The sequence below is a fragment of the Lonchura striata genome, chromosome 27 (assembly GCF_050655825.1).
Source record: "Lonchura striata isolate lonStrDom1 chromosome 27, ASM5065582v1, whole genome shotgun sequence".
Lineage (NCBI taxonomy): Eukaryota > Metazoa > Chordata > Aves > Passeriformes > Estrildidae > Lonchura > Lonchura striata.
In genome coordinates this window covers 9346017-9360858 of record NC_140729.1, presented here as the reverse complement: position 1 = coordinate 9360858, position 14842 = coordinate 9346017, and the positions used below count along the sequence as shown (strand labels likewise).

The 14842-nt window shown below is 46.1% G+C and overlaps 1 gene segment (V, D, J or C); it reads left to right on the top strand.

Moving 5' to 3' along the window:
* Positions 1-6621: 6621 nt before the first annotated feature.
* LOC144247454 (T cell receptor delta constant-like) lies at positions 6622-12788 on the top strand. The segment is given in 6 exon segments: positions 6622-7627; positions 7718-7915; positions 10640-10915; positions 11541-11612; positions 11951-12067; positions 12151-12788. Coding segments are annotated over 3 exon segments (429 nt in total).
* The last annotated feature ends 2054 nt before the right edge of the window (positions 12789-14842 follow it).

Genomic DNA, 14842 nt, shown 5'->3' with positions numbered 1-14842 from the left:
TGCATGACCTGTGCAATATGTGGATGAAATGATTTCTCTTGCCAGTCTTGGTCAGAATACAGCAATGCCCTGATTTTCTAACACTAAAAATTGCTGTTGGATAGTTTTTGTTTCTCCTACAGTTTCAGTGACAAGACCCCCCACAATGGGATCTTCAATAAAACATTTAAAGTAATTTGAGGAAATTTTACTCCTCTAGCATATTTATTTTTCCTGCCCCTTGGTGAGTCTCACACATGGAGTGTGGTATCTGACATCTGTCCTGCTGAGCAAGTCAAAATGGTGAGAGCTCTCTCCTGTGGCAGAAAATATTAAAAGCATCATGAAAGAACAAATCCCTTTCCAAGAGGTTACATGGCTATGTGAAGAACTCCATGAGAATGGAAAACAGTAAATAGATTTCTGTGCCACTGAACCCTTCTGTTTTCTTATGCCACATTAAAAATACAATGTAATAATCATATTCATGCACTTGCTGGGAAAAATCTGACCTATCCATTTTGTGTCACAAAATCCTAAAAAGCTCCTGACAAATTAGATCTAATATATACTGAAACTCATTAGGAGTAAGGTAGTCACCTAAGTAAAAGGCAAGCTGTCGTTGTGTCTTTGCTGTATATTTCACTCAGCAGATATTGTCGGAACTGAAGTATTGGGAACCTGATAATCCCCTAAAAAACAATTCAGGATTGGAGAGGGCAGAGCTCTTGAGAATGTCTGTCTTCCAAAGAACACCTTTGAAAATAGATGTCAAGTCTAGGATTTCTGTAGGGAGGACCTTAGTTAATTCCTGGCTATGCCAAAGCCTGCCATGATCAGGGCACTTGTCGTAAGGCACTTTCTCTTTTGTGACCAGCACTGAAACATAACCTGCAAGGAGACAGAGGCGCCACAGCCTTCACTTCATGGTCACCACTAGCAGCCATTGTGCACACAGTTTTATTTTGATGACAAATAGAGTAATTGGCCATGGGGTTCCACCTCCTTGGGAGCACTGCTAGATCATCCTTGGGACAATATCCTTCTCTAACATTTGACAGGGTTCAGATCCAGAGGCCGAGAGTTTCTATCCTCTTCTCAATTCCCTTTTCAGTGCCCACAGCCCCACACAAGATCAGCATGGGGAGCACCTATGGCAGCAGGCACAGGGTTAGGTCCCACAGCCACAGGAACAGCCCAAGCAGCCTTGGCACCAGTGCCTGCACACCTGATACAACTAATGCTTAGATCAAGTTTGTTTCCAGCCCACTCTGGGCAGATCTGCTCTTACCTCAAGCCTTCATGCCCCACACTGGATGACAGATAATGCTGTTGTGGCTCAGGAATGATATTTCCCAAATTAGTGTTCCCACTGACCCACTCCAATGCAAGCCTGAGGCTCTTTGACAGGATCACACAAAGTGGGATTATGGAGAGGGCTAAACAGAACAATTGGGACCACCCTGTGTGAAATACAGCCAGGAAGGCACCAAGAGCTTCAAGTTCTGCTCCTCCTGCCCCACCTCTCCCCCTCTATGACTGTTGTCATAGGCAGAGGGAGGGACCAGCAGGGACTGGGCCTGGGAGCAGTGACAGAGGCCCACGCAGGGCAGCTGTGGGCAGAGCTGCTGTGCAGGCAGACAGAAGGTGGAGAGAGGCCACCCAGAGCGGGCCTGGCCATGTGGAGTGCCCTGTGCGTGGGCTTCTTGCCCATTGTAGGTAAGTGAAGGCAAGGGCTGATGGCCCCAGGAGCTGAGCGTGGCCCTGGGCTCTGTGGGGTTCTGGGCAGCTGTGCTGAGCTCCTGCAGCCAGACCTGAGCCCCGGCTCCAGCTGCCCAGCCATGCCTGGGCAGCACGGGCAGAGCAGCCCTGCTCCTCTTGTGCCTCTGAGCTGGGCACCTGCAGCTCAGCTGCCTCCTCTGCAGCCTGGGCACACGCAGGGCACCTCGTGCTGCACTCAGATCTCGGGGCCCAGCGCTTTGCCCTGGCACTGGACACTGCTCCTGGGCCACTGCGGCCCCTCTGGCACACAGCAGCTGCAGCATGGCAGCACAGGGCACAAGCCCCACTGCCTGGGACAGACCTTTGTCTTTGCTGTGCTCACCTCGAGCAGTTCATGGGACAGGAGAGTGGGTTCCTCACCATCCTGTCTTGGCAAGGACAAAGGATTTGGTCCCTCTTGGTGCAAATCCTTCTTGGTTCTTTGGGGAAAATCAGAAAAATCTTCCTGTGTGACAGGATAAATGAGGGAGGGAAATGTGGTGTCTCCTGCCTTGTGAGCCTTGCTAGCTGCCACCAGCACTGCCCATCTGTGTCAGCTGGCTTCAAAGAGCAGGATTTTGTCCTCACACTGCTCCAGTGCCAGACCAAAGCCCACCAGCATTGCCCTGACCTTTGCTGAATCCTTGGGTGACTGTGCCTTGTTCTCGCTCTCTGCAGCAGTCACTGGCCAGGTGGCCTTGGAGCAGCAGCCCAGGAAAGTGACCGTGCACAAGGGAGATGAAGTCACCCTGCAGTGCACCCTTAAGGGAGGTGCTATGAGCAGCTACGACATGTACTGGTACCGTCAGGGCCCTCGGGGTATGGAGTATATATCCATCGGTGGTTATAGCTACGGAGAAGGTTTCCAAGGTCGCTTTATTGGAAAAAAGGAGAGCTCCAAGAACAGCTTCACACTGCAGATCCTGGCAGCAGAGCAAGGGGATGCAGCAACGTATTACTGCGGAGGAAAAAACACCCTGAAGCCACTCTGCAGCAGAGTGAACCAAAAACCAACATATGGGCAAGACAGATCTCCCAGCATTTCCTCCTAGCAGCTGCACCCCAGAGCTCCTGTCAGGCAATGGCAGGTGCAGGAAACATCCCTCTGGCTTGGTGGCACTAAAAGGCACTGCAGGGAGGGCTGCTATCAGGGCTGGTACCCTTTATGGTGCAGGAGGGTCTGTCCTGGGAACTGCAGAGGCTGTCTGGGGAAGTGCAGGTTTAGTGCACATTGCTTGGGCTCCTGTCCAGCACAGCCTCATTTCTCCTCTGTGCCTTGGCTGCAGAGCCATGGGATGATGGAGATGTGTTGCTGTAGCTTCCAGAGCTGTGCTGGATGCAGCCAGGCTGTTTAGGAAAGCCAGATCAGCAGGGATGGCATTGCTCTACAGGGTGGCTGCTACAGAGCACCTGACCAGGAAGAAGTTGAGAAGGTGTGGCCAGTTGACTTTGGTTGTCTTCCAGGGACTCAGCAAGCTGCTGTTTGAGTTGTCCTGTGCAATTAGATGTGGGAAAAAATATGCAATTAAGACTTGTGGGTTGAGATAATGACAGGGAGATGTCCCAGCAGTGCCACCATGGGCAAACACATGGATTTGGGGAATGGAATTTAAGTCATTGCCAATCAAAGTCAGAGTAAGCTAATAAGAAATATGAACAAATCATGAAACATCTTTTGCACTTGATCACTGTACAGGAATCGTGAATGTGGTTTGCAATCACTTGAAGACCATTTTTCCCCTGCTTTTCTTTTGTCTCATTCTTTTTCCCCGTTTCAGTGTTGAGTCCAACCCTGTTTTCCAGGAACTTCTCCAGTGCAGGTTCTTCTCTATGACTGCAGTTCCTCACAAACTTCTCCAGCGCAGTGAGTCTTTTCCATGGGGTGCAGCCCTTCAGGAACAGACCGTGGCACTCTGGCTCCCCTTTGGGACACAGGTCCTGCCAGAAAACCTCTTCTGGCTTGTGTGGGAACTCAAAATGTCTCTCAGACATTTTTAGAGGTTCCATGCCTTGGTCAGAGGCATTCTAGACCCTGGCAGACAGCTGGAAACTGCTGTGATTTTGAGTTTGAGCCATGGAATGAATTGCCAACTTCGGAGGTGGAACAAGCAGTCACAAAAGGTTAGATAGTATAGTATAAGTAATTACAAAGTAGAGGGGAAATTTTTTTAGTATTGTACAGGGGGGTTTTAGCACATGTACAGGGGGGTTTTCACTTTGTACATGGGGGTCAGAAGTTCTAAGATGGAGGAAAGTGGGCTGATCCTGTTCTTCCTCCTCCTTTTTCCTTACCTCCATGTTCTTGGTGATGTTGGCACTCACAGATTGGTTTAGAGTAGAAAAACACTTGGCAACGTAGGTAGTAGGTATTGGGGAATAATTGTAAACATGTTATACGTAATATATCATATAAAAGATAGCAGCAGCCCTGGGAGGGGGAGAGAGATGAAGAAGACAGCAGACAGAGAGGATGTCAGGGTGTGTGTGTGTCTCTACCCAGGCCACTGATCAAATAGCCGCAGTCCAAGAACATAATCTGTTAGATAACTAGCAATAAACTGCCTTGAGACCGAATAGCTAAAGCCTGCAGAGTTTTTCTTTGGAAGCAGGGGTTGGAGGAGGAATTTCACCACCATATGAGACCCCAGAGTAAGGCTGGGGTTCTCACAGGCTTGGGATACTCACTCCATGGGACCAGAGCTTTTATTAGGAGCCTGCTCCAATGGGAGCTCTCCATGGAGTCACAGATTTTTTCAGGCCATGGTGTCCTGTTGCTCCTGGGCGGGGACCCTCACTGTCTGCAGGGACAGTATCTGTTGCTCCATCAATTGCCATGGTCTGCAGAGGGACAATCTGCATCACCATGGTGCTCTTCACTGTGGACATCAGGGCAATCTCTGCTCTGGCACCTGGAGCATCTCCCAGCCCTCGCTCCTGAGGGACACTCAGCACACCTTTGGGAAGTGGGAATTGGGCTTAGCCATGTTTATAGCATTCTACAATGAGACAATGGCTCTTACTGGGTGATGAGAGTGGATGTTGTGCATTCTTCATTCTGTTGTGCTCTCAGCACTGACTGCCCTGGAACTTTTTGGACAAAGCCTGTTGTTATGGACTAGAGAAGGGCTCAGTGACATGGATTGTGCAAGGCTACATCTTCCTTGCTCCAGCCTCTCCCCCTAGACTCTGGGAAATGAAATTCCTGAAGGCTGATCTGGCTGCTGAAGCCTGAGGTGAATAAAGCATTCATGACCTCTGCCCTGTCCCATATCCTGTGTCACCTGGTCCCCATCCCATTCAGCAGTGGGCCCACGTTTTCCCAGACTCATTTGTCCATGCATGCTCCTGGCATGTGTTCCTGACTCCTTGCTCACTGGGGAGGAATCCTCTTCAGCTCAGCACTGCTGGGGCTGGGGACCAATGTGTCCCCTGCTTGGCTGCCAAGCCTGTAAGGACATGGACAGAGGAGAAGAAATGCAAGGAAGGGCCGTGAACACAAGGAAGGGAACAGCTGACATGTAAGGAGAGCCTGGGAAATCTGGGTGTGTTTAGTACAGACAAGAAATTGCTGGCAGGGAATTTGTCACATGAATCCCTTGCAGTCCTCCATTGCTGGCCTTTGGTTTCTGCAAGGGATAAGGAAAGAGCTTCTACTAATCATTTCCCAGTTGAATTTCACCCATCTACTCTGTCCAGGATTGCAGCCTCCATCAACAAGCTGTGGCCAGCAATAGACTAGTCAAGCTCCAGGAAGCAGCCAATACAATGCTTGTTCTTCCTCTTCTTTCCAAAGCCATCTGTTTATACAAATTTTTAAAGAGTAACTTCTCTTGGTAATATTACTCTAAGCATCCTTTTGTGGCAAGGAACTTACAGACATTTCAAGGGAAATTTTCTCCTCTGCCTGAGGCAAATACATCCTGCAAGGATGGGATTGCACCTATGAGAGCATCTTTCACAAGACCACAGAAAGTGTGAAATTGAAAAATGTTTCTTTTAAACAAAGATGGCTTAAAAAATGATGGGGAAAGGCTTTTTAATACAGGCTGTCGAGATGGGACAAGTGGTAATAGTTTTACACTGAGAGGATAGATTCAGACAAGATACAACGAAGAATTTTTTTTTTTTTTGTATGACAGTGCTGAAATTGATTGCCCAAAAAATTGGCCTGTGGTTTTTGCCTGTTTTTATTTTTTTTTTTGTTTGCCTTCACACTGTGAGTACCACCTGCCAGCCTTCTCCTCTGCTCCTTTGTCACTTGGGAGCCCAGAGTTGGTGCGTGCTGTGCCAGGAGCCAGGAGGCAGGAGGATGCTGGACCATGCCCTTTGCTGAGCCCAGGAGCAGCCATTGCCAGTGAGCTCTGCAAAGGAGCAACCCCCCTGCCCAGCCCTGCTGCTGTCTGCTACTGCTTCAGAGATTTTTGCAACACCATCACTTATTTTTGCAACACCATCACGTAACACCTCCTGTCCTCCCAGACACCTGTGGCTCCTGCCACAGCTTCAGAGTTTCTCCCGCACTTGGTTTAGCACCCTGGCTGTGCTCACCTCTGCCTTTCCAGCCTGCTGCTCCAAGGTTCCCGGTACAGCTGGTTTCAGTATCCACAGGGGCACTGGGATCGCCAGCCCCGGGGGTTTATGAAGGGAGCCCCTTCTCCATCTCTGCCGGCTGTGCCACCATTGCCCACATGCAGAGAGGCCGCTCCACAGCGCCCCCTGCAGCCCCGGGGCAATCATCGCACCCACCATGACCAGCCATGAGCCAGCAGCGCCCCTGCTGGCTGTGTCTGGAACTGCACCCAAGGGGAAAGTGCCTGCGGCCGCGAGAGGCCGGGGCTGGGTGTCTGCTTCTGTTCGCTGCTGCTGCTGCTGTTTGCCTCGTTATACACACACATACTGGTAAAGGACTGCTAGTCCTTTCCCATATCTCTTCCTGAATGGCCTTTTATTCCAAAATTATAATAGTTTGGGGGAAGGGGGTCATAGTCTCCATGCCAAGGGAGGTTCCTGGCTTCCTTGGCAGACACCTGTCTTTCAAACTAGGACAGCCACCACCGCCTGTGTGAGGCAGCACAGGCAGCAGATGGAGCAGCCACAGACTCACACAGCGTACATTTCTTTCCATGACCTTGCTAACCTGGGGGAATCCCTCAGCAACAGCCAGGCAGAAGCAAAGAGAGACACTGGCATCTAAACTGGGTCCATGCTAGAAGATCCCTGGATTCAGTTCCTGGGCTGTCAAGGGTAATTCCCAGCTGAAAGGTCACTTCAGCAGTTTACGATCCTCCTGCGTCTTCTACTTTTTATCCATTCCTCCCAACACCCCCAAGGCCAGCCTGCTGCATCCCAGGACTCCCATCACACTACCACTAGTACCCACAAGAAGAGAAGTAAGAGGATTAGACTGCATTGCAAGAAATGCTCCAAAATAACACCAGACAAACTGATTCTTTTCCTGTTTTCTATCCACCTTAACTCCCTCAGACCTTTCAGAGGAGCCATGTAATCCCCAAGTTCTCATTTACAACTCAACCTTTCTGATATTATTTTAGATCCCTCCTTGAAAGCTATACGGTGTTTCTTCTTGTGGTATGATGGGTCTTAAACCACTGAAGAAGTCATGTGACTGCTTGTATAATCTAAAATTCTGTGTGGTACAACTGAGACAGTTTTTGCTATGAAATATATCACTGTGTAGAGGGACTGGGATACCACATTGATATAAACATCATAGGGACCTGTACAAAAACAAGAGGGAAAGAACAGTGAGAAATTTTGGAAAAGAAAGGACATAGGTGACTGTAGTGACTAAGGAGAGAAGTACAACATTCTTCCTATATGTCCTTTTGTCCTGGATACATAGAAGAGTTCATAAAGGTTCTAAAAGGTAGAAGAATGGGAGAAGTTTCAAATTCTATACTCAATCAAGCCATTTGAAATCACTGAACAATTCAATTTATTATTTGTTCCTTTCTAGTTTTGGAAGTAGATCTATCTCTGGATCCGCTCAGGAACTTAAAACCCTGGATAAATAGAACAAACAATTTTTCATCACCTGTTTTTTCAATAAGTTTGAACACCCCGAGGAAAGAGTGAGTTATTGGAATAAGTCTTAGCAGTGTGTGGACAGATAAGCTTATCTTTGGACCAGGGACAACACTCACTGTTCTACCAAGTAAGTGATATTTCTTTATTTCTAAAAATTCATTTGATATTAAGGTGGTGATGGACTAAAGAATTTTAAGGTTTCGGTTCATTGAAAGAATTTTCAACTGCAATAACCCCTTGAGTGCACTTGCTCTCCAGCCAGGCTTTGCAGCCCAACCCTCAACTTGGAGCTGCTCAGGAAGGTTTCCCAGGAACAACTGGGCTGACTCTGCATAGCACCATTATTCCATGATCCCCAAACAGCAGCAGGGCACTGCTTAGCATGTGATGGCTGATTCCCACTTTGGGCAGCACTCTGGCCCAAATTTGCTGTGCAGTGTCCAATTCTTCAGTGGACTTGCACTGACTGACTTGGGGCAGGAATGCAGAGCTCAGTGAAGAGCTCACAGTGCTGAGGAGCTTTGAGACAGATCTGTAACTGCCTGCTTTGAGAAGTTCTGCTTTGACACTGGCACCACACTGACAGTGTCCCCAGGTTAGGAATTCCACTGCCATAGGGCCAGAGCAGGAAGGCTGTTAAATAGCCTTGGGCTTAAATTCTCACCAAGTGCCTCATATCCAAGAGCTCCTGGAATGAAAGACAGTTGTCTGCCAGATTGTGTGGGTTCTGAAAAACCCAATGTGGGGAGTAGGGATTATAAGAAGCCTTAATTATTCCGAAATTTCTTTGGAATTCCATGATGAACAGTAAAGTTGCATGTCACCTCAAGTGAAGTTATCATTCTGAAGGAAGATTTCAGACTTCATTCTGGAGACAGACCTCATGTTTTCATACAGTTAAATTATTTACTTTTTCTAGCTAAAGACAGCATATTTGCTGCACAGAGATCCTGGCATTATGTATGATGCTAAAAAGACATTCAGCCTTAAGTATCAAAGTCCCTTTTGAGACTGCTGAAATACTTAATAAGTTCAAGACAAAGTTTCTAGGGTGTAAGCTACCTCCCCCTTTTGGTTCTGAATTCTTTTGGGAGATACTAATCTGCATTTTAAGATATTTAGAGCACAAAAACTTTATTATCCCAGTATTTTGAGAATTACTCTAATTCAAAATCACATAAAATAACAAACATTTATGCCACTGTGGGATTCTCCAGGCATATTCTGTTGAGGCCCCAGTTAAGGACAGAGAAGGTTTCCTTTTTGGTTGGGGTTGGATTATTCCCAATTAAACATCCATTGAGAATGCTAAGGCCCATTACTTTCTGGAAAATAGGGCTCCTCCTGGGACTTTATAAGACAAAAGTAAAGGAGAAAAACTTTTTGTCCAAATAAATTTTCTGAACAAAAGATACTAGTCCCTTCAAGAATCAAGCAGTGGTAGGAATTCATGGCAGTACTGTCAGGTAATGCAAACAAGTGGGACTTGAGTGAGCCTTCTGGGGTCAGATAAAACAAATTTCTGCTCCCTGAACCACCATTGCACTGTGTACATTATTGCTTGCTGATGATCTTGCCCAGGGAGCTATTGCAGAGAAGCAGCCTGTTTGTATTCTGGCTGTTTGGAAAGCCTGGAGAGGAGACCACATGAAAAGCCTTTCAAGGTCTTCTCAGAGAACACAGAATGTACAGGACTGACAGGCTCTGGCCAACCATGGTACAACAGCTGGGAAGGAAATGTGTAGAGGAAGAATAGCAAAATGAGCCCTTTTTGATATACGCATTTTAACTGTGCGTTACTGCTGCTCTTGTCTTTGGGAATGGAACTCAACTGACTGTGGAGCCAAGTAGGTATCCTTTATACATTACCAATTTCTGAATTGTTACCTTTCATTTTCCTCCTTTATAAATATTTTATCCCCCCTAAAATTCATGCAGACACTCATTCCTGTTTTTCAGTCACTAATTAGACTTTCTAGGTCTACTCTTTTCCATGCAACTAGACAATTTATATGTAAAAATAGTCTTACCCTCTTCTCAGTGTTGCTAAACAACTTGGACTCCACAAGGGAAGTTCTCTCTGCTATCATTCTGAATTTCTTTGGGACATACATCTATCCACTTATTCAGGCTTCTTCATAAAATTTTCATAGTCATTGTTGGGTTTTGAAGTCATGCTTGGACTGTCTAAAGGGAAATAAATTGTCTGTGGAAGTTGGCATACAAGTTCCTAAGGTTATCTATTTTGTGCGAGTTAAAAATACAACACTGATAGCAGAGAAGGGTCCAAAAGCATAAAATATAATCTTATGCAACATTTCTGTACTAGTTTCGGCTTACTAAGTTGTTCAGAGTTTGGATTCAACTGAACTGGTCAAACCCAATTAATGAATGTTCAATTTCTGTTGGGTATCTGGGAGGGAGAGTAAAAGTAAAGTGTATTCACTTAATATCTGATGAATATGCAAGGCAATTCAGATAGAACTGTTATGTTTTTGAATTAAATTGCTGAGAAAGAAGAATAAGTGGACTCTTGGAGTGGCATTCCACTCAAAGTTCCCCTCTTTTTTGTAGGTCCATTATAAAATCAAGGGTTCACTTAGAAGCACGAGATTTGGCAAAAGGAAGGTGTGATCCGGTGGGATTAAATACCTTAAAAAAATGCCACTCATATCCGTTTCTGCTTTAATTTGACCTTTTGAAAGAACCAGCAAGAAAAAAAGACCACAAAATTGGTAGCCAATGGTAGAAATTAGTCACAGCTGGAGCACATGTGAATTTTTGGCCACTCAGCATTGAGGCAATCGCACAGTTAAATCAATCTTGTCCAAAACTTGCTTTCTCTTTACAGACATTCCAGAAACTTCTGTCCCTCAAGTCATTGTGATGAAATCAAAGAAACTGAAAGAAGGGGGAAGCTCTGGGAAAGCAGCTTGCTTGGCAAGGAACTTCCTTACAAAGGACATCAGCTTGGAGATGCCTTCTCAGGAAGTTGTATATGAGCAGAGCACATCCATTTGGACATCAGAGAGATTGTACAATGCAATTAAAGTGGTCAATGTGACAAAAGACACAGAGGTGACCTGCACGGCCAAATCCCACAACAGCACGATAACAACACAGCCAGGTACAGTTTGGTGGCACAGCTGTCACTTGTTTCTGGAGACAGTGGCCTGTGGGGCTTTGTGATCTCCTTCTTGACAGCACTGCCCTGGGCAGCCAGCAGAAATGAGACAGACATTGGGTACTTCAGCAGGGAGGGCTGAAAGATGCTTCAAAGCATCTGAAAGAAATGGTTTCAACTATTTAACGACCTTGACATAGTGTTTTGCGGAGAGAAGAGGGAAAACACAATCCATTTGTTCAAAATATGAATTTACTTATGACTAAATATTTTACCCTGTAGCAGCAAACCTGCTGCAGTGCAAACTCAAACAGACTTTCTAAAACCTACACAAAGTTAAAGGGGGGGGTGTGCTGTGAGGTTTTTTACTAAATAGGTTTTCTTCTATTTTCTGTTGTTATATTTTTACTCCTGAAGGTCTTTCATATAGTAAAACCAATGCAGGAATTCTCCTGTTTCCTGCAACGGCATGGAGAAATTATCTCCTCCAATTAATGTTGGAATTAATGACTGAGTATTGGAGCCCCAACTTTCCTCAGTTCCTAGAGGAAATGTCACCTGAAGATTTCTTTTATCCTGTATAAGAGCTGGATTTTGTTTAAAATGCCTTTTCTTTATCATGCTACAGGAGAGGAGGTTGAAGAACCTGTAACAGGGACCAGTGACAGGGTTTGCAACAGGACAGACCCCTCAGCACAAGGTGAGTTACCCAGACAGGATGTGAAGTTACATTGCTGCCTGGGGGATAAAGGCATGGAAATGTATTTTCTCCAGGGCAGAGGACTCAGAACACAACACATTCAGCAGACACAAGCTGCTGTTCCAAGGTTGCTCCTGCAGTTACACAAGCCCCAGGAAGCAAAAAGCAACAGAGACAGACCCTGGGCTCCCCTGTTGTTGCCATGTTCTCTATCGACTCTTCCTCTGCTGCTCTTCCTTTCCCTGAAACTGTCTCCTGTGGTTTTTCCCACTTTCTGCCAAGATCACAACATCAAAACCCAGACCATGATCTCTCCCTCTTTTCTGGTCACTGAGCAGACCCTGAAGGGCAAAGAGTGAACATGCTGTCCATGGCTGTGCTGGGTTTGAGAGTCCTGCTGGCAAAGAGCATTGCCTTCAATGTCCTCATGAGTGTCAAGTTCTTTCTTTTCTGAGGTAAGGGAGCTCACAGCTATCAAACATTGGTTCACATGCCCAGTTTCATTAAATGTACTTTAAACCTCCCTTTGCTCTTCCAGACATGGGGAATGAAGACAAGAGGAACCCAAAGAAGAGCAGTAAAGAACGTGAACCAGCAGCACAAGGGGCTTGAACAAGCAGGGGCAGAGCTGCTGACAGAGACCACGCAGGACACAAGGCAGCACCTTCCCCTGAAGACACTGAATACTGTTCACTCCTGCCTGGCCAGCTGATTTACACTGAAGGCCTTTAAGTGCTTTTGCTGTTTCCTCTCCTCTGCCAAATGAGGAGAGTGGATTTATCCTCATCCTCCTGCTGAGTAGAACTCCCCACTCCTCTGGCATTTGCACACAAGTCTCCAACCTGCTTCAATAGCTTTGAAGACTCCAATGCTCACACTAGATATATGGCCTTTTAAAAGCACCTTTCCCAGGCGTGTTGTGCTACTGCCAGTGGAACTGGAGTAGCACTGCTGAGGGAATTCAAACACAGTAGCTGCCATTTGTATCTTATTGTTTTAGATACATTTTATAAGTGTGTATTGCAGGTAAGAATACATGTGTTGAATCTGAACAGGTTTCGTTCAACTAGATAATGTTTATTTCTTCATTAAGCCTGTGTTTCTTCTGCCAAATGAATTGCCCCTGCATTTTAGATTCCTGTAGTAATGACAAAAATAAAGTTTTCTAGGCCACAATGCTGTGGGTTTTCTGTGTTTTCTCTTCTGAAGCAGGGATGGAAATCCAACTGTCCTAAAGCCCACTGGGATCTGAAACACAGCTTTGATAATGCAGATTTCCTGGTGGCTAAATTTCTCTTTTTCTGACTTTGTGCAGGGAAGGGTCTCTCTGGCACATTCAGGAGCTTCAGTGAAGAGAGACCTTGCTGAAGGGACAAGAGAGGAAAATGCTCATACCAGCAGAGAAGGAGCCCTGCTGTTGTTTTGCACTCAGGGAGAGGAGGAAGGGGCCACCAGAAAATAATTTGATGTGGTTTGATGGAGTGATAATTTCCATAGCAACTCAGTTCTTACCTAAGAGAGCCCAGCCCACACCTTCCCCACTTCATGCCCCTCTCCCAAGCTACAGGCAGGATGCTGTGGTCATCATTTCTGACTCAGTTACACCAGGCAGCATTAACCCTCCCCTGCTTTTGACAACACAAGATAACCACATCCTGGCGGGGAAATAAGGCTTTGCTGCTCCTGCCTGAGTTCCTGCTGCCTTCAAGAGAGCCTCTGCACAGGACACAGCAAGGGGTGCTGCAGTGAGCCTGCTCAGCTCAGACCCTCAGGTCCTGCAGACACCCAGAGAAGAGCCCCAGCCCCTGAAGATGCTCTGTGAAATTTGCATGGCAAATCAAAATTCAGTGAAATGCTCATGTACTGCATTCTACCACAATAACCTCAGTCAAGGGAGACCTTCACCAGCATTTTTATTCTGACTTTCCAATGACACTTAGAATGTTTTCCTCAAGCAATCGACACCTTTTCCCAGTCCCTCTGGTAGATTTATATTTTGATAATACTCTCTCAGACACAACCAGTAGAATCAGATGGTCAAGAAAGAAAGGTCAATGATTAAATGCTGTTATAATCCTTTAGTCTTGATGAAGTCTGGGACTAGGATTGGATCCATCCACACCTCCTCTAAGAGTTTACAAAGCAGCAGCGTCCTTTCTGCACCTCATCAATACTCAGTGGGAGGGAGTGCCTTTTACAGCTCTGCCCCATTCTTGCCCCCAGCCTCCACATCAATCTTTTAATAAATTAATTCCAATTTGTTGTTCCTTTCCCTGATTCATCCATGTAGGAAAGCAGCAGGGAGGGTCGCTGTTGGACTGTGCCACACTTTGGCCAGTCTGTGTTAAACCTGCTTTTGCTGACACCTCTGGCAGTGAGTGTTTCATTGCCCTAAAGCCCTCATTTCATGACAGGGTCCCAGATTGTCCCCACTAATCAGTGGCTTTTCACTTTGCATTGGTAATGCAGAACATGTGGCCTAAGAAAGATGGATAATTGAATTGTTTCCAGTCCAGTAGTAAGATTCTCTTGGTGTGGTTAATTGCACAAAAGGGTGACAATCTGCAGCTTTGCCTCCTGGTGTCATTTAAGTAGAGTTTTGTAGAGAAACTGTGCTCCACCTTCAAATAGCCTCTGTTCAAAGAAGCACATTTGAATGTGGAGTTTTCCTGAAATCTGAATAAATATTATTGTCCTGAAAGAGATCCCATTATACCAAAGGAATGGAGGATGATTAAAATAAGAACCCTTTGGCACAATACCTTTTGACAGCACTATCCTGTTCTCCTACAGATTAATTTGTGTCCATGTTTGATTATTCTCATAGAGCCTTTGAAAATCTCCAGGGATTGAGCCACTGTCCCTGGAGACATTCAAAAGCCACCTGGACATGGTCGTTGGCAAACAGCTCCAGACAGTCCTGCTAGAGCGGGGGAGACCAAGTCACCTCCAGATGTCCCTTCCAACATCAATCCTTCTGCATTTCTGTGACACCTTTCTCATACTGGGGGATATGAGAATATGTTTAAAATTTCATTATATACCTTCAGTCAGGGGCTTTGTTCACATTTGCCCAAGGGGAAAGGAACTGAAGCTTCTTTTTAATGGACTGTTTCAGCACTCAAGGCCAGAGGAGATTCATATTTCAGCAGACTGAGAGCAGCACAAAAGATACACAAGAGATAATGAGCATTAATGAACATCAACTCCAAACATCAGCCCTGGCACGG